Source organism: Pelophylax lessonae (assembly GCF_965119305.1).
Source record: "Pelophylax lessonae genome assembly, chromosome: 4".
Taxonomy (NCBI): domain Eukaryota; kingdom Metazoa; phylum Chordata; class Amphibia; order Anura; family Ranidae; genus Pelophylax; species Pelophylax lessonae.
The window spans coordinates 495,125,181-495,149,514 of record NC_138771.1 but is presented as its reverse complement, the minus strand read 5'-3'; the positions used below and the strand labels follow the sequence as shown (position 1 = coordinate 495,149,514).

Below are 24,334 nucleotides of genomic sequence, written 5' to 3'. Positions count from 1 at the left end.
GTTTCTGCTGGGTGGTGAGTCTGGTGGGTTCCTCTTCCTTTCTGCTGAGGATCGCTTGGTGCTTTGTACCTGGTGACTGGGTGGTGTTGCCAGTGTGGTGGAGGTTGTCCCTTTGTAGTATTTTACACTTTTTGTGGGGTCCCCTTGGTGACTCATGGAGTCTTTGAAGCACATCTCCCCACCTGATCCCCTCTCTGAGGCTGCGGGGCCCTCCGGACCTCAAACATCCATCAATGCACTGACGGCGGTCCTAGAGCAATTTGTGTCCCGGATGGAGGTGGCTTTCGGGCAATGGGCTAGCATAAAGCGCCGCCCGCCTTCTCCTGCCTCATTAGTCCCATCAGATCCTGAATCTGATTCGGCCTCCGTGGACGTGGGTCACCCTGCTGGGTCTGCGACCACGCGCCCAGAATCCTCATATAGTGAGGATGATTTCTCCACATCTGCAGCTGTGCATGAAAAAAGCCTGGTGGAAGCACTGATTGTATCTATGTGTGTGAACTTAAAGCTGGAGGATGCAGCTGTGACAGAGGCGCAGGTTCCCTTTGGCACTCACAAGCAATCCAGAGCGGCAAAAGTGTTTCTCTTTTCCCCCCTATTTTGACAGAATTGTCGCTGAACAGTGGGGATGATCAAAGCATCCCCTTTGGGTCCCTAAGCGATTTGCTAGTTGATACCCCTATGAGGAGTCCCTTTATTAAGGAGTGGACTGTTCCACTGGTGGTGGACCCTCCGGTTTCCAGAATGAACAAGGCAACCATGATTCTGGGTTGAAGAGTCCCAGGCCTTTAAGGATCCGGCTGACAGGAAGGCGGAGGCTGTGACCCGCAATATGTACACTCTGGCTGGTTCGGCACTAAGGCCGATATTCACCATTGCCCTGGTGTCGCAAACATTAACTTGGGTGGGCTGAGTGGGCTAAGCTTTTATGCCGTGACCTGGAGGGAGAACAGCATCTGTGATGCCTCTTTGGATGCGTCTCCCCTTTTGGCTCAAATGCTGGTCTGCAGACCAGACTTCTAAAAAGACCTTGACTGGCCTCCCCTTTCAAGGAGATTGCCTGTTTGGAACTATGCTAGATGACATCCTTCAAGGTCTCACAGGGGGAAAGAGTACCTTTCTTCCGCAGGTTAATAAGGGCATGGACCCTCATCATAGACATGGGCCATCCTTCTCCGCTCATAAGAGCGGAGAAGGGTCGACTGACAAGGACTTGAAGCCTTTTAGGGCCTCCTCTGGGGGATCCAAAACCTGGTCTGGCAAGCTGTGAGCAGGCTTCTCCAGACCCACGGTCAAGGTTCCTTCAGCATGTTTAGGGGGTGGGGGGACATCTCCGCTGGTTTCCGGACCTGTGGACTTCGCTGGTACAAGACAAGTGTGTCTCCGGCAAGCTTCTTTCCTTCCAACTTGCTCCTGTCCCCGGACCACTTACAGGGTCTGTTTGGGGCGGTACAAGACCTGTTACTTCAAGGGGTGATTGTCCCGTTTCCGTCATCGGAACATTTTAGGGGTTTTACTCAAACCTGTTTAGAGTTCCCAGGAAGGAAGGCAAGGTGCGCCCAATCCTGCACCTCAAGGCACTGAACTGCCTTGTGTTTGTGCAGAAGTTTAGAATGGAGTCCATTCGCACGGTGGTGGCATCCCTGCATCAAGGGGATTCCCTTGCCTCTATCGACATCAAGGATGTATGTGCTGGCCACCAGCGCTTCCTCTGCTCCTCGGGTCTTCACAAAAGTGTTAGCCCTGGTGCTAGCATTGTTATGCCAATGGGGGTTTGCAGTACTGGGCTACTTGGACGATCTCCTTCTGCAAGTGGAGTCTCCTACTGCTTTGGTGGAAAGCCTGGAGATTACTATACGAACTGTGAGATAGTACGGCTGGATTCGGAATCTTCAGAAGTCTGCTCTGGTTCCGTCCACAAAGCTGGACAATCTGGGTCTGACTCTGGACTCGGCCTTAGCCAAAGTACTCCTTCCTCTGGACAAACTCCATGAATTTCAGGCTGCAATTCGTCTCCTGCTGTCCAGCAGATGGTCAATCCCTCCGGACTTGCATGCGGTTGCTGGGCCTGATGGTGTCTACCTTTAAGGCCGTTCCATTTGCACAGTTCCAAATGAGGTCCCTTCAAAGGGAGATTCTGGCCTAATGGGACAAGAATCCGAAGTCTCTGGACAATCAGATCTGGCTGAGCCAGGGAATGAAGGAGTCCCTGATATGGTGACTTCGTTCTCCGACGCTTCGTCTGGGCAAATCCTTCCATCCCTTGTATTGGACAGTGGTCATCATGGATGCCAGCCTGTCTGGCTGGGGAGGCGCCTCAGCAAAAATTTTGCTCAGAGCCTCTGGACACTGGAAGAGTCCAGACTACTGATCAATGTCTTGGAACTCCAAGCAATCAAAATGTGCATGGACCATTGGACAGATTGTCTTCAGGGATGTCCAGTGCGCATTTAATCAGACAATGCCACGGCCGTGGCTTATGTCAATCACCAGGGGGGCACAAAAAGTGTCCTGGTGGCTCAGGAGGTAGCCGGCATTCTAAGGTGGGCAGAATGGTTCGTTCCAGCCCTCTCCGCCGTACACATTCCCAGGGTGGAAACTAACAGGTGAATTACCTCAGTCGGCAGGCGTTGGACCAAGGGGAGTGCTCCGTTCATTCGGAGGTGTTTCATCAGTTGTGTCTCTGATGGGGCATCCCAGAGGTGGATCTGTTGACGTCTTGGCTCAACAGAAAGGTGCAGAGGTTTGTGGCTCGGTCACAGGATCCTCTGGCAGGTGCCAAGGACGCCCTGGTGGTCCCATGGGGTCAGTATCATCTGATTTACGCATTTCCTCCTCTCAAGCTTCTGCCAGGACTTCTACGCATGGTCAAGGCAGTTGTTTTTCCGGTCATCTTAGTGGCTCTGGACTGGCCTTGCCCGGCTTGGTACGCCGATCTGGTGCAACTGGTCGCCAATGTTCCAGGGAGGATCTGCTGTCCCAAGGACCGATCTTCCATCCTGCTTTACAGTCGCTGGCTTTGATGGCTGAGCTGTTGAATGCCAGGTGCTGATGAATAGAGGTTTGTCTGCATCGGTGAGTCCAACACTGTTAGAAGCTAGGAAATCTACTTCTAGGAAGATCTACCATCATACGTGGAAGTGGTACATTGCGTAGTGTGAGTCTCTTGGGGTTCATACTCCCTCTTTCTCGTGGCCTGGCTCTTGACCTTCCGCGGGGGGTTGAGCAGAAACTGGCCTTGATGACTTTTCTTCATGGAGTTAAGCACTTGATCCCTCCAGCATGGTCTCCGTTGCTGCCTTGGGACCTCAATTTTGTGTTCTCGGTTCTCCAGGAGCCACCTTTTGAGAATCTTTGGGAGATTCCCCTGCTTACGCTGTCCCAGAAAGTAGCCTTCTTGGTGGCTATCACCTCTGCGTGCAGGGTGTCGGAATTGGCGGCTTAATCCTGTCGTTCACCTTACTCTGTGGTTCATAGACATAAGATGGTTCTTTGTTCCTGTCCGTTATTCCTTCCAAAGGTTGTCTCTGATTTTCATTTAAATGAAGACATTGCGTTGCCTTTCCTGTGTCCCAGGCCAAAACATCTGAAGGAAATTTCCTTGGATGTGGTCCGGGCAATTAGGGTGTACCTGGCAGCTATGGAGTCATTTAGAAAGTCAGACTCATTGTTTGTGCTCACAGATAGGCCTCGGGAAAGGATTGTCAACTTCCTCTGTGACCATTTCCAGATGGATCAGGCAGACGGTGATCTAGGCCTATTCCATCAGGGGTCAAGTTCTTCCTTTCCCTGTCAAGGCGCACTCTACTTGGGCACTCAGTGCCTCCTGGGCCTTCCATCATCAGGCGTCAGTGACGCAGGTTTGCAAGGCGGCCACCTGGTCATCGGTGCACACTTTCACAAAGTTCTATAAAGTGGACGTGTTGGCATCTGCGGATGCTTCTTTTTGCTGCAAGGTTTTGCAGGCTGCTGTTTAGAAGACCTGGTCCTCTTTGAGGGTGTATTGTTTTTTCAGGTGAGCTCCAGTTGTATTAGTCGAGCTCCTGTTTACCTGGTTGGCTATAGTTAGCCTTGGGAAATTCGTTTTTGCTGTTTGCACCCCTCATGTTTAACTTTGCTTTGGGACATCCCAATGGTTAAAGTGGTAGTATACTCAAAAAAAAACAAAAAACAAGACAAAGGCATAATAAGCTAGTATGCATCGCATACTAGCTCATTATGAAATACTTACCTTAAAACGAAGCCCCGACACGGACCCCCGGACACCGCTGTGGGTGCGGACATGATCCCTCTGTGTCTCTTCCGGGTTCGGCGGCTCCGGCGCTGTGAGTGGCCGGAGCCGTGATAACGTCACTCCCGTGCATGCGTACAGGGGATTAACTTTCCGGCAACTTCCCGGCAAGGAACTCTGAAGGTCCGCCAGACCTTCAGAGCGCATGCGCGACTAGCGTCAGCGGCTGCATGCAGTGCAAATATCTCCTAAACCGTGCAGGTTTAGGAGATATTAATTGTACCTACAGGTAAGCCTTATTATAGGCTTACCTGTAGGTAAAAGTCAACAAAATCGGTATACTACCGCTAAAAATCAGGAGCTGTGTCCGTCAGTGAACAAAAGAGAAAATGGGATTTTTGACTTACCGTAAAATCCATTTCTTTGACAGACACAGCACCCACCCCTCTGTGGAGTTGTAATTCTTCTGACACTGCTTGTAACGAAACTGTCCTATCGCAGAGAGAGGGAATATACCCCCTGGGACTGCCCATAGGCGTAGCCAGACTTTTTTTCTGCCCAGTGTCCTACTCCTGTTGGGGGCAGTATAACCCAATGGTTAAGAAGATCAGGAGCTGTGTCCATCAATAAACATCAGAGAAATGGATTTTAATTAATTGGTTAAGTCAAAAATTCCCATTTTTCCTCAGATGACATGTCGATGTACCTTTCGCCATGTTGACTTGTATAGAAGGTACATCAACAATATTATTGTTTTTTGGGCAGGCTCACTGGACCTACTGAAGAAATTCTGCGTGGTACTTCCTGAAAACCCTCTCAATCTTTTTTTATTTTTTTTCCTTTATATTAAATTTTGATAGGAAAATTTTACACTTTTAGAATTTATAAATCTACGGAGAGGAAGACAACAATATTACACAAAATCATTTTGCAAACTGACAGCAAGTAATTGAATTTTTCAGTCATACAGTGCACACCCACAGCACCTCATTAGGGCTGAAAAAGTAGTGTAAAATAGTGCAATCTTTTTTGGTAGCAGGAAGAACAGAAAAACAAATTCAAAGATCGAGACTTATATCTACATTTATCAACCAATCCGAGATCATACAGGGTGCTCCTAATAAACATTGATATATTTTAGGACATAATGAGGTTTTGGGCAAACTAGTCGACCCTACACCAAAAAAACACATTTCATAGAAATACATCCATGAAAGATCTAGTAGTATCTAGTAATTTTCAACCAGATTTAAAAGGAGACCCGTGTGTTTGCCCTTTCCTTGGGTACATTCTCTTGCAGCAAGTGTGCATATTGTAATTTTTTGAGAGCATTCAGAGGATGTAGGTAGGTTGCAATGCCAGCCATGAGTTGGGCAGCAATGAAGTTAACCCAGGTATTCGGGTGTTCGGGGGGGGGGGGGGCTAAAGAAAGCATTCAATCTTCTAAAATATTAGGGAACACTTTTTTAGTAGAGTGGGAGAGGGGTTAGAGTTTCTGACAGTGTGTTTACTTTTGTCCATAGCTTCCTGTTCCAATGATAACCATTCCCTTAATTTCATGTATATGTGTCTAATGAAAAATCTAAAAAAATGGCTGGGGTTAGGCTTTATGTGTATGCGCAGTTTTTATATATTTATTATATTTTGAAGACATCAGTTGTGTGTTTTTTGCTGTCCTTTATCTGTTGCAGCCAGCATCCTGGAGCTACAAGGGGTGGACATTACTGTAGTAGAACGCTCCTCCCAAGCATCTCGTTGCGTCCAATTCCAGTTCAATAACCAATTCCGCTCACAGCGCAATCAAGATGAGCAGCCGGTAAGTGAAAGAATGTTAGTGGGCTGCGCCATCCAAAACTGAGAAATTTTGGGAAAACAAAGAGAAATAATAAATGGGCACTCTAAAAAAAAAAAAAAAACATCTGCAAATTAGGAAAGAAGAATTAAGCCAAGTAGATAAACACATAGAAAAAATGTACCCGTCAAGTATTTCTTATTGTGATGTCCCCATACAGTGAGCAGAAAAAACTATTGATCCCCTGCTTATTTTGTGTGTGTGCCCACTGACAAAGAAATGATCAGTCTATAATTTTAATGGTAGGTTTATTTTACCAGTGAAAGACAGAAAAACAACAAAAATATCCAGAAAAATGTATTTAAAAAAAAGTTGTAAATTGATTTGCATTTTAATGAGTGAAATAAGTTTTTGACCCCTTTGCAAAACATTACTTAGTACTTGGTGGCAAAACCCTTGTTGCCAATCACAGAGGTCAAACGTTTCTTGTAGTTGGCCACCAAGTTTGCCCATATCTCAGGAGGGATTTTGTCCCACTCCTCTTTGCAGATCCCCTCCAAGTCATTAAGGTTTGAGGCTGATGTATGAGAATTTAAACCTTCAGCTCCCTCCACATATTTTCTATGGGATTAAGATTTGGAGAATGGCTAGGCCACTCCAGGACCTTAATGTGCTTCTTTTTGAGCCACTCCAAAGAGCTTGATTTTGGTCTCATCTGACCACAACCCTTTCACCCAGTTCTCCTCTGAATCATTCAGATGTTCATTAGCAAAATTGAGACAGGTCTGTACATGTGCTTTCTTTATTTAAGACCTTCACGGTGCAGTGTGTTTTACCAATTGTCTTCTTGGTGACTATGGTCCCAGCTGCCTTAAGACCATTGGCAAGATTCTCCCATGTAGTTCTGGGCTGATTGCTAACCGTTCTCATGATCATTGAAACTCCATGAGTTGAGATCTTGCGTGGAGCCTCAGCCTGAGGGAGATTGACAGCTATTTTGTGCTTCTTCTATTTGCAAATAATCGCACCAACAGTTGTCACCCTCTCACCAAGCTGCTTGGCGATGGTCTTGTAGCCCATTCCAGCCTTGTGTAGGTCTACAACCTTGTCCCTGACATCCTTGGACAGCTCTTTGGTCTTGGCCATGTTGCAGATATTGGAATCTGATTGATTGATTGCTTCTGTGGACAGGTTTTTTTTTTTTTTTTTTTTTTTTTACAGGTAACAAGCTGAGATTAGGAGCACTCCCTTTAAGAGAGTGCTCCTAATCTCAGCTTGTTGCCTGAATTGAAGACACCTGGGAGCCAGAAATCGTGCTGATTGACAGGGGATCAAATACTTCTTTCACTCATTAAAATGCAAATCAATTTTATAACTTTTTTTGAAATGCGTTTTTCTGGATATTTTTGTTGTTATTCTATCTCTCACTGTTAAAATCTTCCATTAAAATTATAGGCTGATCATATCGTTTGATCCCTTGCTTTATACACACCGCGGACCCCCGGAGTGGACACCCCTGAAATTCCACCAGACCCATACAGTACATAGTCGATATCCTTTAACCCTTGGAGCACCAGGGACCTTCCCAGCTGTCCCCCCCAGGACCTGGAGTAGGAGGGAGGATTTATCCATCTCATATACCCACCTTATACCCCTGTGTGGGGTGGGTATTTCTGGTGAGTGTGTTACCTACTATAGGGGTCACGGTTCACCTCACTACCCACCACGGGGTTATCCATTGGTGTGTACAGGACACACGAAGAAATCTGTTACAGCTTCCTAGAATATGAGCACCCATCACTGCTTCACTAAATAGAGACTCATCTATTCTTTGGACATTGGATACTCATGTTGGGTGTCTTGAGCACATGTCACTTTATTATCACTATTTAAATTATTCCCCCCTATTTACCAGTCACGTTATTTTATTTAATTTGCACAGGTCACTTTAATCATTGGGGACTATTTGAGTTACTTTCCAAGCACGATTGCACATAGATCTAAATGTATTATGTTGTATTAAGTTTTATACACTTATACTGTATTATTATTGTCAGCATTCACTTTAGCACTTGTCACTTTATATAGATATATCACTTATGCATGGTCATAATTGTTTATGATTATTTATTGGTTATATCACACTTGTGCAATATTTTACCTGATCATTTTTTTAGTCAGTGGGCAAACGTACAAAATCAGCAGATGATTAAATACTTTTTCCCTGAGGGTGATCCAGGCAACCTCACAGACTGTCGGTGCAGAATAAGAAACAAATGGGGGGTGTATTATTGCTATTTTCTGGGCCTCTCTCTGATGATCTCTGCTGATCAGAGTGGAGGGACTTTTTTTTTCATTTTCAGTGCATGCACAGTGCATTCCACGCCTGCTCTACATTTTCCGGCTGCTTAATTGGTCATAAGTTAACAAGGGCAGCAACCAACAGCCATGACACACTGACCGAGAACCTGCTGATTGCAGCCTGTGTGTTATCATAATGTTGATATCAAGTGTTATCAAGGCTTCTTTCACAGGGAGCGGAATGCGCTTGTTCAGCGGGGGATCTGTCCTCTGATCCCCCATTAGGCCAAGGGGGCAGATGACAGGTCCATGCCATCTCCACTTATGCAGAGTGGACACGGACACAGCCCTGTCTGCTCTAAGGATGGCTGGTGTAAACAAACCAGCTGTCTGTTTACACCAGACTGTCCTCCAATCCAATCCGCTAGAGGGGAACGTATCCCCTTCCGTTTTGGTTAGCGGATTAGATTGGAGGAAGGCGGGTGTAAATGGACACAAGTCCATTTAGATCCATCGCTCTATAGTAGTGAATGGAGGGTCAGATCAGTTTCACCTGAAAAATGGACAGGCGGACCTGATCAGACATGTTGTGTGAACCCAACCCTAACATTTTCCCCTTAATTGATTGCGGCACACCCTCAGGCATGGGCAGGCTGGATCACATGCATGAATGTGATCCAGCCTATTCCAGGAAAGGGATGTACATGCGTGTGCCTGCTGCTAACCCACTCTGTCATTGGCTAAAGTGAGATTTTGTCAGCAGGTCCTGGCCAATGATTTATGACCGAGACATGCTGATCAGCTGTAGTCAATCACAGCACAATGTCCTGCATTTACAAACACAGGGCTCAGTACATGGATCAGCAATCTGGCTATTTCTTATCCCAAAGGCAGCCAGATCTTGATTGGATTGAGATCTAGAGAATTTGGAGGCCAAGTCAACACCTTGAAATCATTGCTGTGTTCCTGAAACCATTCTTGAACTCATCAGACCTGGCCACCTTCTTGCATTCCTCTGTAGTGCAGTTCTGATGCTCAGGTGCCCGTTTTAGGTGCTATTAGCTGTGAACTTGGATCAGCATGGTCAGGGTGGTCATCTGTGGCTACGAAGCCCCATACAAAACAAACTGCAGAGCACTGTGTGTTCTGATGCTAGCATTCACTTTTTCAGCAATTTTCAGCTACAGTAGCTCCTCTGTTGGATCGGACTACAAGTCGCTCAAATCCTTTCGCTTGCACATTTTTTTCTGCTATCAACACAACTTCAGGGACAACATGACATGATTACTTGCTGCCTAATATATCCCACCCACTTTCAGATGCCACTGTAATGAGATAATCAATGTTATTCACTTTACTGGTCAGTGGTCATAATACTATCACTGATTAGTGTGTAGTTATAGTTCTGAGATCTGTAAAGCCTGGTACACACTAATAGTTTTTAGTTAGGTTTCTAGTCAGAGCCGCTGTACTAACAGTCTGATGTTAGTACATCAATTTCACCCCCCCCCCCCCCGTGCTGTTGTGTTATGATAGGGGGACGGCCCCCCTGCCAGAACACTCCAATCATCGCTCTCAGCCATTGGTTGAGAGCACTGATCAGGAGGCGGTCGGCTGCTGCCATACACATGGGCCAAATGTTGGCCAGTTTTAATTGAACCGACTGGTGTCACCTGACAATCGGCTTTTGTGTATGGGGCCTTTTTAGGCTCAGGGGTTAATAAACTGTGGTATCCCTTACCTCTCAAGGGCTACTGCGGTTAGATGTTGCACTTCACTTTCCAGGTCTGCACAACTTTTGTGTCTAATATGCAGGAGGAGGAGTAAAGCTGGTCAAAGATGGATCGAAAATTGTCCGTTCCAGCAAGGACCAGTTGAATTTTAAATCATTTATGGTCATTCCCGCTCGACAGAACAAGAGTGTTGGAAAACCTTTACTGATGAAGCAGCTGCCACCATTGTTTCAACGCAGATCAGTGATTCCTGACAGTGGAGGCGCCCCGCTGTCAGAATATGGCACAGTGGGGAGAGTTCCTCTCTCTACCTCGCTTGTGTGGATGGAGGAATCTATTGTTTTTTTGTTTGTTTTTTTTGGCTGCTGGCTAATAGAAAAAAAAACAATAAATATGTGCACAGTTTAAGGCTCCCTCCCTGACCTCTCAATGGTTGAATTCTTAGGGGCAGATATCAACACTGGAATCTCACGATATAAGAACTTTTCCCCTCCTTATGTCTTACTGGGGTTTAGTGGCACTTGCCCCTGATCAGCAGTTTAATGCACTGTATTTTGTGCCTATGTCATTGCTGTTTAGTAATTTGTCATTTATTCCATCATTCCAGTGGCAGTTTTTCTACAACAACTTTGAAGTAATTCCAGGCCATACTTACATTGTGACCGTGCAGCACCTACCCAGACAAGGAGGAGATAATGCCAAGGTGCAGGAATTCACTGTGCCATGTAAGTCTTGTACTCTTAAGTACTAACTTGATTCCCTCCCACCATTGTCTCATCCTTTTGTGACTTGTTTCTCTTCTCCCAACAGGGTGTAATGAAGGTGACATGATGCAAACAGACACATGCTGTGATCTAGGTATGGAAGTAGTAGGATGGACTCTTAGAACTCTCTAATTCCTGTCCATATAGTTAAAGAGGGGTGACCTTTCAGCTATTGGCTTCCATGGAGGGCTCCTGAACATTAGTTACTATTAACAGTTAAAGTGGACCGACTGTGAGGGCAATATAAGTGACATGATGCAGGCTGTCCCTGGTATTAAGACAGCCATTTTAGTTTTTTGAGTCTCTCTGGAATCTAGCTTTTTTACTTGTTGAGCTGCTTACTGTTCCACTTCCTGTAACAGGGTGACAGCGCTGTTCTGCAGTCAAATTACACAGCAGAGTTGTCGCTCTGTGTGGACAAAGGGACAAGCAAATTAAAGCTGATCTCCAGCTAACATATTTCAAGTAATTACAGCAACTATTTTTCTTCTTTTGAAAGAGAGCTTTTAAACTCTCCTGGCAGTGTTTTATGGTTTCTCCTAAGCCTCGTAATTGTCACTTTTAGACAGTTTGGCCCTTTACAGGATGTGGAAAAAGAATGGATTTACTGGCAGGTCAACTGGTTATAAATCGCTATACCTTTATCGGTACGTCTATGTCTGCCTGGTGGAGACCCCCTGGGGTCAGACAGATTTTAGTAAGGTGTAATCTTTTTAATTTTTTTTCAGGGTTTTGTTGGTTTCCAAATATTACTATAAAGCATCAAGAGGAAAACCTAACTGTCGAGTTCAGCTCACGATGGGACGCCAAGAAATATGGAGTACAAGTAAAAGTCAGAAATTCACTAGATTCAGTATACAGGCATGTCACTCTCCAAGAGGTAATCAATAAAGTAAAAACAAGTTACTGGATGTGAACAGGTGGTGGTGAATATACAGGTGCATCTCATAAAATTTGAATATCATCAAAAAAGTTTATTTATTTCAGTAATTCAATTCAAAAAGTGAAACTCATATATGTTATATAGATGCATTACACACAGAGTAATATATTTCAAGGATTTCTTTCTTTTAATTTTGATGATTATGTCTTACTGCTAGTAAAAACCCAAAATTCAGTATTTCAGAAAAGTAGAAAATTACATAAGACTAAAAAAAAAAGTCAGCGCAGCCCTTTAACAGGAAATTCTCGAGCACTTCATGCTTCCCTCTGTTGACCAGCTTTATGGAGATGCTGATTTCATTTTCCAGCAGGACTTGGCACCTGCCCACACTGCCAAAAGTACCAATACCTGGTTTAATGATCATGGTATCACTGTGCTTGATTGGCCAGCAAATTCGCCGGACCTAAACCCCATAGAGAATCTGTGGGTTATTGTCAAAAAAGAAAAGATAAATTCGGATTCTGTGTTTTAAACCTGGAATCTTGCCAACATCCCTAATGAATATGGAACAAAAAATAACCCCTGAGGATTGGGACTTTCAACGGCAAGAACCAGGACTTGAGTATGAAAATATATAAATTTTATTACACGTATTACAAAAATGGAACATACATAATCAAACATAAAGTATAAGATAAAAACAAGGTCATAGATACGTCTTGGAACCAAGAGGGTCTGAGGTGTCTGGATCGGATTAGACGCGTTTCGGACCAATTGCCTTTCTCGATAGTCCAGAAAACACCAGAACTCAGACTAGGAACATAAAAGGTAACAATGAGTATGATACAGATGGTAAATATAGAATTAGATTTAACATGTATTTAAACAATGTTAGAAACAATATGTCACATAGTTCATTATACACAGTGTTTGTCATATTTCGATGTAAAAAGGGGGGGGGGCAAAAATGCCTCTATGATTACATACCAGATATGTAAGACTTCTGTGGAATCCAGGACGTGAGACCACTGCGTATTTGGCTATTTTACATCGAAATATGACAAACACTGTGTATAATGAACTATGTGACATATTGTTTCTAACATTGTTTAAATACATGTTAAATCTAATTCTATATTTACCATCTGTATCATACTCATTGTTACCTTTTATGTTCCTAGTCTGAGTTCTGGTGTTTTCTGGACTATCGAGAAAGGCAATTGGTCCGAAACGCGTCTAGTCCGATCCAGACACCTCAGACCCTCTTGGTTCCAAGACGTATCTATGACCTTGTTTTTATCTTATACTTTATGTTTGATTATGTATGTTCCATTTTTGTAATACGTGTAATAAAATTTATATATTTTCATACTCAAGTCCTGGTTCTTGCCGTTGAAAGTCCCAATCCTCAGGGGTTATTTTTTGTTCCATTGTCAAAAAAGAAGATGAGAGACACCAGACCCAACAATGCAGATGAGCTGAAAGCCACTATCAAAGAAACCTGGGCTTCCATAACATCTCAGCAGTGCCACAGGCTGATCGCCTCCATGCCACGCCGCATTGATGCAGTAATTCATGCAAAAGGAGCCCCTGCCAAGTATTGAGTGCATACTATACTGTACACGGACATACTTTTCAGTAAGCCAACATTTCTGTATTAAAATCCTTTTTTTATTGGTCTTGTGTATTCTATTTTTCTGAGATACTGAGTTTTGTGTTTTCACTAGCTGTAAGACATAATTATCAAAATCATCAAAATTAAAATAAAGAAATACTTGAAATATATCACTCTGTGCATAATGCATCTATATAAAATATAGGAGTTTCACTTTTTGAATTGAATTACTAAAATAAATTAACTTTTTTGATGATATTCTAAATTTATGAGATGCATCTGTATATGTTTAAAGTGATTGCAAAGTCTCTTTTTTAAAAAACAAAACAAAAAAAAAAAACCATGTTATACTTGCTTTCTCTGTGCAGTCGGTTTTGCACAGAGCAGCCAGGATCTTCCTTTTCTCAGGTGCCTCTTGGGTGCTCCTAGCCCCTCCCTCCTATTCAGTGCCCCCACAGCAAGGAGCTTTCTATGGGGGCACCCGAGCCGAGCTGCAGCTCCATGTGTACATTTAGACATGAAGCTGCTGTTCGGCCCCACCCCCTCTCTCCTGATTGGTTAACTGACTTTGATTGACAGCCGTGGGAACTATTGATCGACCGATATAGTTTTTTTACCGCCGATACCAATATTCTGGTCATCGGATATCAGTATCGGCCGATATTTTCAGGCATTAAAAAAAAATGCATTTATTTATTTATTTTTTGTCTACAGGTACTGTGGTGGAGGGATCTGGGGGTCTAAAAGACCCCAACCCCCTCCTCTGCACTTAAAAGCATTCAAAACGCCAAGTTTGGCTGTTTTGAATGCTGTATTTTTTTTAATTTGGCGTCTCCAGTACCTGGAAGTGATGTCATGACGGCGCCAAATTCAAAGAAATGGAGTCCCGGTCAGACTGCGGAGGTGCAGATGGAGACCCAGTCAGACGGAGGCGGGGAAGGTAGGATGCCCTGGTCTCCCGGTGGGATAGGAGACCCGGGCAAGCCGCGGAAGGCGGCGGGAAGGGGAGGACGTCTCCTCCCGCTCCTTGGAATGACAGCCGAGCAGCTTCTCAGCCGCATTGGTTGTCATTACAAGACAACCGACTGTCGGCTATGGACACCGGTACCGGGGTTATGCCTCTAGCTGCAGACATCACCCTGGTACAAGCACTTTCCCGAAACATCGGCTATATCGGTAAATCAAATTCCGATATATCGGGCAAAGTGCAAATCGGCCTTCGATATATTGGCTTTGCCGATAATCGGTCGATCACTAGTGGGAACCAACAGCTGTATCTCAGCCAATCAGGAGGGAGAGTCCCAAGACAGCCAAGAGACTCGTGGAAATCGCTGGAGAGAGAGGAGGCACAGGTAAGTATTAAGGGGGTTGAGGGAGGCTGCTACACACACAAGGCTTTTTATCTTAATGCAAAGAATGCATTAAGATAAAAAACCTTGCTGACTTTACAGCTCCTTTAAGCTCCCAAACCTGACATGTTATATCTGCTCTGCAGCCCGTTCTGTGTTAGCTGTTATTTTAGGCTGAAGGATTGATAAGGGGAACCTGTCAGTTCCATGTCACATTTGCCTGTAGCTGACTTATTTTGAAGTTGCAGACTCTGGGCTGTCCTCTAGATCCTCGAGTCTCCATCTAAAGAGTCCCTGACCTGAAATAAGTATGCCAGTTAGGTGTTTCGACACTTCACTGTTTTGCCTGCTGTTTTCTAGGTCAATGACTCCCTGCATAGTTTAACAAGAATGCAGATTACAGCATGGAGCATTCACCTTCAAAAACAAGTTGGAAACTGCAGCTAGGGTAGGTGTTGGGTTTTGGAGTTGGTATTTATAGGGCAATCAAAGATTTTGGTATTTTTATTATAATTCATCCATCATCCAAGATTAGTAGATATATTGTCTGGTTAGCTGTACTGTTGAAGTGAGGGTTGAAGTTAACATGGAATTTAATATTTTCATACTCACTCCAACACTAGCTCTTTGTTAAACTCTAGGCAGCCTATGTGTTGGTCGAATCTATAAAAATCACTGAATACAAAAATCTATGATTCCCCCTATAAACCATGGTCTTGAATTTAAATGCCAACTCTTGCCTGTTTCTACCAAGAAGACCAAGTACCAGGGTCTTTAATTCCTTTTAACTTCTAACCCTAACATCAGCTATAACCCTTTCTCTAAGACCGGCCAGAGACAGTGCAAATTTCTTTCCAGGTTTTCACATAATTTCCCCATCAGCACAGACAGTGCTGACAGGGGAATCCCTCCCTTTTGGAGAAGACAGTGATTATTGCTAGCAGCTATAGCAGCCGCTAGCGGTAATCGCAAGTAAAATCCGGCAGGCTGGTTGAACCCAAATTGATCGACCAACTTGGTACATTCAGCCTGCCCATACACAGTTCGAATCTTGGCCAGTTCCTGTTAAACTTGTCGAGATGCGAACTGTCTATGTGGCCGGATTAACCCTAGCACCAGCTATAACCCCAAGGCAGCCCATACATTGCTCATTTTTTTCCATTCAACCAGCGTGTTAAACGGGAAAAAAATTACTTGATTTCCCCATCCACACATTTGAGGTGAATGAGGGCATTCTTACCCCTGTGTCATTGTATTCTGACAGCAGGGAGACTTCCCCGCCATCATAATATACTGATCAGTGCTGCCGACTAAAGCCAGCGGGACTGACTGATTGGAAAAAAACCTGACCTGGTGGTTGTACACAAGTCAGTCGGTAGACTGACTTGTGTGCAACCAGCCTGCCCATATATGGATCGAAATTTAGCCTGTCTCTGCTGAACTGGCTGAATTTTGATCTGTGTATGGCTAGCTTAACTCTAAGCCTAAGACCAACTCTAACCCTACCGCTAGCTATAACACTATACAGTATCTAACACCAGATATTGTCCTAACACCATCTCTAACTCTAACCCCAACACCAGCTATAACACTAGTTCTACCCTTATGATAAACCTTACACTAATGGCTGTCCTGAGACTCCCTCTAAAGGTTACACTGGGTAGGTTCCTCTGTGGAAGAAGTGGACAGGAAGCTGTCTGTGTGTTGGAAGATGTCTGCATATTTATTTACTATGCACATGTCAGCACATTGTATATTGTGATATTTTTATGTACCGGTTGATGATAATGAAAAAAACAGATTGTAATTCATGTTCAGCATTTTAAATGCCTCTGAAAATCCATAAATTTCCTTTCTCTTCCTATAGGGCCCACCTATTCAACGTGTACAAGTTACTTTCCCTTATATTGGGGGTCACATAGATCAGGAATGCGTGTATAACATTTCGGTAATGTACCTACCTTGGTGTATATGCTTACTTTTAAGATTGAGCCCAAAAGTGATGTTCAGAGTCTTGTAGACTGAAACTGACATTTTTTGTCTGAAGATCAATTACTGAGACCTCCTTGACATAATTTCTGGCTCTGTTCCTGAACACCTGGAGATTTCTGGGTGTTTCCAACAACCTTTGTATATTCCAGCTCCTCCTATTACATTCTGCTTAACATAAAATAAATTATCTAGCAGGTATGGTGGGAACCCCTCATAATGGGCAAGGCAGGTGTGCAGAGCTCTGAACTTGGCCCAGGGATGTAGGGAACACATAATAATGAGCATGGCAGGTGTGCAAAAACGGAACTCAGCAGAGTCCCCAAGAGTTGGAAAGACTGTCGGGGAGTTTAACTCTCCAGCATCCACTGAACACTGACATATCAATTTTGGATGGCTTGGCCCTCTGTGCACATTGAAAGGTAATTCTATCAACCTCCACATTTTCCTTTTTTTTCCGCATCTTTTAAATCAATCCACGATGATAAGTGATTTCACTTTGTTATGATCATCCCCTATGATCATGGGCAGCAAATTTGCCCTATGATCTGCCATTGAGGGATGTCAACCTTCCAGTGCCAACCTAAAACAAGCACCTCGGAAACCAAAATTTGCCACAGCCTTATCTTCTCACAGCTGTTAAAAAATATGTTTTATCTGGTTTTGAGCTTTAATGTTTAAACATAAGTTACGTTTAGGTTAATTAAATAAGTAATTAATGTTTATTTTCATATAGTAATAACACAAACATTCCTAATAAATGTAGCATTTATATTGATGAAGCCCTTCCGGGAGAACACAGTGATTTTTGCTAGTGGCTATAGCCGCTGGCAATAATCGCATGACAAATCGGACACATTGGTTGTACCCAAGTTGATCAATTGAACTATCAACTTGGGTACCATCAGCCTGCCCACACATGGTTCGAATTAGTGATCAACCGATATCGGTTTTTCGTTGCCGATACCGATATTTTGCCCAATGCATATCGGTATGGGCCGATATTGGCCGATGTTTTGTACATTTAAAATTTTGCAAAATAAACATAATTTTCCACACAAATCTGTTACTGAACATGTTAAGGTTTGTTTATTAACATTTTTAACACTGCAGTCAGTGCAAATTAAACTGCTAGAAAAAAAGCTAGACAATAACAAACAGCTAGACAGTGGAGAATAGTCTTCTCCAACCATTAGGTGGTGATGCTCATGTAGGGGTAAAATGATGTCACATAGCACAATTCCGTTTACAAATGTTATTGAATATCTCACTCACATATATACAAAGATATAAGCAATTCCACATACGATCTTGGAGGTCAGGTGCATGGTCACGCCCATTATCACCTCAGGAACCTCCTATAGACAATGCCAACCCAGGAACCCCCTGCACCTCCTATGGTAATTACCCTTCTGTGCCGGTCCGCTCTCTCTGCCCCCCCCCCCATGTCCCCCAGTCCCCCCTGTACTCACTCTGTGCCTTCTCTCTGACACTAACACGCTGCCAGTCTGTAGGAGTCCGCTGTACACGGAGACTACATTTCCCAGGCTCCCTCGCGAGACTACATCTCGGCATGGCTGGGAGATCAATCGAACTTTACTGACAGTCTAAGGAGGCGGACAGACACGTGTGACAGGCAGAGAGCTATGTAGGGGGGCGGAGCGCACAGATGTATAGGAAGGGGCGGGCATGGGGGTGGAGCTTTGTGACAGTGGTTGGCAGTGTGTGTCTGTACCATCCATAGGAAGTGCTGGCAGCCAGTCATTTCCAGAACATTGTCATTCATTACTAATAATGAGACAGAACAAAGTGCAGCATGGACCGTAGACAATCATTGTCCTGATCAGCTGTGATGGCTTACTGCACTGTACACCTGGCTGCTGTACCAGACTGACCTATTATTTTACCTTTACAATATTTGGAATATCGGCCAATTTCTGGGGGCCGATACTGATATATCAGCAAAAGTCAATATCGGCCCTCCATATATCGGCCTTGCCGATAATCGGTTGATCCCTAGTTCGAATCTCGGCAGGTCCCTGCTGAACCGGCCGAGATTCAAACTGTCTATGGCTGGCTTAAGGTGGCCTTTTTTTCCTGTATGAGCCTTACTTTGAATACTACACAGATTGAAAGATGCTAGGAGGGAAAGGGGATGTCAGGACGGCTGCTGCTTTCATCTAGAGCTCAACCTGGGGGACAAACTGACCCCTAATCCCATAGCTTGCTCTGACCAAGAGAATAGTGTTAGAAGGGAAAGGAATGGAGCAGATAAGCTGTAGCTTATTGGTCTGAGTCAAGGAGCTGGAAAACAATCAGTTTGGTCAGTAAAGCACATTATATCAATTCAAAACTGGCATCAAATAGATAAAGGTCCTCCTAATTCTGAAATAACTGTTCCTCTGTATTTGTGAAATGACTGGTCCTCTTTAAAACAGTGCATATCTCATTTGCATATCTGTCTGTTTGTAGGTGTGGCCTTACATGCCGCCCTGTGATAATGACTGCTTACGCCTGTATCATGTGCCTCCGTGTGCCACGGAAACACCGCCTCCCCCAGGTGATTTATATTTTATGGTTTTAAAAACATTTATATACAATTGTCTCTTCCCACCTCTTCCTCTCCCTTTCTCTCTCTCTCCCTCTCTCTCTCTCTCTCTCTGTCTCGAACTCCCTCTCTCTGTCTCTCTGTCTTTCCTTTTCTCTCTCTCTCTCTCCCTCAATATCCCCCCCATCTCTCCCCCCCCCCCCCCATCTCTCTCTCCCACGCTCTCTCTCTCCTTTATATAGAATAAAAGCAATACTTCTGAAAAATGTGTCCAACTTGAAATCAAGGCTGTATAGGCATGTATGTTCCTCTATCTTTCTCTCTCGATCTCCCTCTCTCTCAATCTTTCTTTCTTTCTTTCTTTCTTTCTTTCTTTCTTTCTTTCTTTCTTTCTTTCTTTCTTTCTTTCTTTCTTTCTTTCTTTCTTTCTTTCTTTCTTTCTTTCTTTCTTCCCTCCCTCCTATCTATCTATCTATCTATCTATCTATCTATCTATCTATCTATCTATCTATCTATCTATCTATCTATCTCCTGATCTCTCTTTCTATTTCTATCTATTTATCTTTCTCTCTCCCTCCCCCCTCTCTCTTTTTCTCTCTCTCTCCATCTCTATCTCTCTCTTTTTCTCTCTCTTTCTCCATCTTTCTCTCTTTCCTTTCCTTCTCTCTCTCTTTCTCTTCCCTTCCTTCTCTCTCCCCCCTCTATCTCTCTTTCCTTCCTTCTTTCTCTCGCTCTCTTTCCTTCTCTCTCTTGTTCTCCCTCTCTCTCAATCTCCCTCTCTGTGTGTGTCTCTCTCTTTTTTCTCTGTCTCTCCCCCCTCCCTCTCTCTCTCTTTCGCTCTCCCTCCCTCTCCCCATCTCTCTCCCCCCCCTCTCTCCTTCTTTCTCTCTCTCTTTCTTTCCTTCCTTCTCTCTCTCTCTCTCTCTCTCTCTCCCTCTCTCTCTCTCCCTCCCTCCCTCTTTCCTCTTTCTCTCTTTCTTTCTCATTCCCTCTCTCTCGCTCCCTCTCTCTCCCCCCGCGCCCCTCTCTCTCTCTATTTCTCGATCTCTCTCTTTCTCAATCTCTCTCTCTCTCTCGATGAAACATATTTAGAAATGTAAAAATGTCTACATCGTGTGTATGTGTGTCTGTAAGGGGGAAGGGTGGCACACATCCTCAGTATGTCACCTTATGTTAGCTGGAATCAGTTTTATTGGTCCTTCAAGAAGGTTTTTCTGTTCAGTTTGTTATTTTAGGTATTGTAATCAAGAAAGTAAACCTATATTAAAATTGGTAATCTTCCTCCTCAAAGCAGCAACCCTTATCTTAGCACCAGGGTGCGCCCTATTTGTCAATGGCAGTGCTGCTTTCTAAATTCAGACTGCTGGCCAATTGCAATGTTGTCAGGTAAAACCCAAGGGACATTGGCTGCTCCCTCAAGGCCATCTGTAGCATTAGCATTAATGCAAACAGGTTATGCCACAGCTCTGCATTAGCACATGCAGTTTGCGGAGCCTGCTACATGTTCTAAGAGCAGACTGTCTCCCTGGCTCTGGGGTCCTTAGCAACCACTTTGACTTCAGATGGAACCATTCTTTTTTACTCACGGAGTGCTAAGGCATGGCCTGCTATCCAGAGGTCCACCATCCCTTTAACAGCTTTCCCTGCCTGATTACTATATATATATGTGCATTTAAAAAAATTAGAATATCATCAAAAAGTTAATTTTTTTCAGTAATTAAATTCAAAAAGTAAAACTCATATATTCTAAAGATTTATTACACACAGAGTGATATATTTCAAGCATTAATTTCTTTCTTTTAATTTTGATGATTATGGCTTGCAGCTAGTGAAAATCCATAGTTCAGTATCTCAGAAAATTAGAATATTGTAAAAAAGTCCAATATTGTAGACTAATGGTGCCACACTCTAATCAGCTAATTAGCTCAAAACACCTGTGAAGGTTTCCTGAGCCTTTAAATGGTCTCTCAGTCTAGTTCAGCAGGTTTAACAATTATGGGGAAGACTGCTGACTTCACAGTTGTCCAGAAGACAGTCATTGACACACTCCACAAGAAGGGTAAGTCACAAAAGGCCATTGCTAAAGAAGCTGGCTGTTTACAGAGTGCTGTATCCAAGCGTATTAATGTCTAAAGAAGAAAATTCCCCTATTGGTGGGACTTTTTAGGCACTCACGTATACACAAAATCGTAGAAATTTATATATTTTATTGAAAGAAAATTTTACAAAATATAAAAGGCAAGTAAAGTAGAATACATCACATGTGCAATACAGAATGACCACACCAGTTCAGGGTGAAGACTCAGAACCCGACTAGTTTCGGAGTTTACAACAAATACTCCTTCTTCAGGGGGAGAGAGGAGACCCTGGATGGTGGTCTGTAGATAATTGATCAAAGATAGATCAGTCAATAAACAGCATGTCACAGTCATTTTTACATTATATCAATCTGTACAACAGATTCAAAGAGACAAACGTTATAACTTACATTCTATGCAGTGATGAAGAGCACTATATACTTGCGCACATAATGTTGATACAATTGAGAGGCAGTGCCATTCCAATCACATCTTTGATACAGCCAATGTCTGGATTCAGCGGAGCATGCAGACCACTTGATTTTAACATTATGTGCGCAAGTATATAGTGCTCTTCATCACTGCATAGAATATAAGTTATAACGTTTGTCTCTTTGAATCTGTTGTACAGATTGATATAATGTAAAAATGACTGTGACATGCTGTTTATTGACTGATCTATCTTTGATCAATTATCTACAGACCACCATCCAGGGTCTCCTCTCTCCCCCTGAAGAAGGAGTATTTGTTGTAAACTCCGAAACTAGTCGGGTTCTGAGTCTTCACCCTGAACTGGTGTGGTCATTCTGTATTGCACATGTGATGTATTCTACTTTACTTCCCTTTTATATTTTGTAAAATTTTCTTTCAATAAAATATATAAATTTCTACGATTTTGTGTATACGTGAGTGCCTAAAAAGTCCCACTAATAGGGGAATTTTCTTCTTTAGACTTTTATTGGGATGTGGCACCATTATTAGCACTCAACACAGGCATCTCTCTTCCAAGCTTATTAATGGAACATTGAGTGGAAGGAAAAAGTGTGGTTGAAAGGTGCACAAGCAACAGGCATAAGCACAGCCTTGGAACGATTGAGAAGCAAAGGCCATTCAAGAATTTGGGGGAGATTCACAAGGAGTGAACTACGGCTGATGTCAGTGCTTCAAGAGTTACCACACAAAGACATATCCAGGACATGGGCTGCAACTGTCACATTCCTTGTGTCAACCCACTCTCGAACTAGAGACAACGTCGGAAGCGTCTTACCTGGGCTAAGGAGAAAAAAGACTGGGCTGTTGCTCAGTGTTCAAAGTCCTCTTTTTAAATTAAAGTAAATTTTGCTTTTCATTTGGAAATCAAGGTCCCAGAATCTGGAGGAAAAGTGGAGAGGCACAGAATCCAAGTTGCATGAGGTTCAGTGAGAAGTTTCCACAGTCAGTGATGATTTGGGGAGCCATGTCATCTACTGGTGTTGGTTCACTTTGTTTTATCAAGTCCAAAGTCAGCGCAGGAAATTCTAGAGCACTTCATGCTTCCCTTTGCTGACCAGCTTTATGGAGATGCTGATTTAATTTTCCAGCAGGACTTGGCACCTGCCCACACTGCCAAAAGTACCAATTCCTGGTTTAATGATCATGGTATCACTGTGCTTGATTGGCCACCAAACTTGCCTGACCTAAATCTCATAGAGAATCTGTGGGGTGTTGACAAGAGGAAGATGAGAGACATCAGACTCAACAATGCATACGAGCTAAAGACCACAATCAAAGCAACCTGGGCTTCATAACACCTGAGATAAATTAACTTTTTGATGATATTACATTTTTTAGATGCACCTGTAAATTCATGTATCCAATTTAATGCTCCAAGTAATTTATATTCTTTCTGATAACCCTGCAGAACCAGTAGAACGTTGGTACCTATGGTCTGTTGCCGTCCTGCTGACAATTATATTGTTTGCCAGTATTCTCTTGGGGTTACGCGCTAAAGGTAAGGAACAATATTTAGGTGTCTGTATGATTGTATCTAGGATGCTGGTGCAGTAATACATTTTGGCATATATAACTGTGTGATTAAGTAATGTCAGTACAATATTCAGTAGGTGCATAAAAATAACACTAAAAAGTGTTGATCTCCTCTGAGAAGAAAGGGGGGATTTTTAAGGCAATAATACATGAAAAAAACAATGAATGAATAAAATGTATGAAATTTATTGATTAAAAACGACATATCATATCATAGATACATAGATATACAAATTCCATGGCCGAATGTGGAAAGCCACAGCGGGCCAATAATACATGAAAAAAACAATGAATGAATAAAATGTATGAAATTTATTGATTAAAAACGACATATCATATCATAGATACATAGATATACAAATTCCATGGCCGAATGTGGAAAGCCACAGCGGGCCAATAATACATGAAAAAAACAATGAATGAATAAAATGTATGAAATTTATTGATTAAAAACGACATATCATATCATAGATACATAGATATACAAATTCCATGGCCGAATGTGGAAAGCCACTTCCGGGTAGCGCGAACCCGCGGGAATGCAAGGAGGGCGTGACCACGCCTCTCCTTGAAATAGAGGACGCCAAGGCTCACCACGGTGCCTTACCCCCTTGCTCCTCCATGCTGTAGGAGGTAGCCAGGGATCTGGGAGCTGCCATATACCTATTACTTGTTGGCCTTTTTGTATTCCCATCGGGATCTGTCCGGGCTCAACCTACATCCATTTGAGATGTATGCATTGTTGAGTCTGATGTCTCTCATCTTCCTCTTGTCAACACCCCACAGATTCTCTATGAGGTTTAGGTCAGGCAAGTTTGGTGGCCAATCAAGCACAGTGATACCATGATCATTAAACCAGGAATTGGTACTTTTGGCAGTGTGGGCAGGTGCCAAGTCCTGCTGGAAAATTAAATCAGCATCTCCATAAAGCTGGTCAGCAAAGGGAAGCATGAAGTGCTCTAGAATTTCCTGCGCTGACTTTGGACTTGATAAAACAAAGTGAACCAACACCAGTAGATGACATGT

General features: G+C 43.4%; 1 protein-coding gene across 1 annotated transcript in view; it reads left to right on the top strand.

Annotated features, from left to right (window-relative positions):
* The window catches only part of IL17RA (interleukin 17 receptor A), a 56,306-nt gene that overhangs the window by 19,140 nt on the left and 12,832 nt on the right, over positions 1-24,334 (top strand). Inside the window, exons 4-10 of the mRNA XM_082255755.1 lie at positions 5,923-6,047; positions 10,665-10,782; positions 10,868-10,915; positions 11,550-11,701; positions 16,536-16,616; positions 19,130-19,217; positions 23,184-23,273. Of these exons, the coding sequence (XP_082111881.1) occupies positions 5,923-6,047; positions 10,665-10,782; positions 10,868-10,915; positions 11,550-11,701; positions 16,536-16,616; positions 19,130-19,217; positions 23,184-23,273 (702 nt within the window). The remainder of the gene's footprint in view (positions 1-5,922; positions 6,048-10,664; positions 10,783-10,867; positions 10,916-11,549; positions 11,702-16,535; positions 16,617-19,129; positions 19,218-23,183; positions 23,274-24,334) is intronic.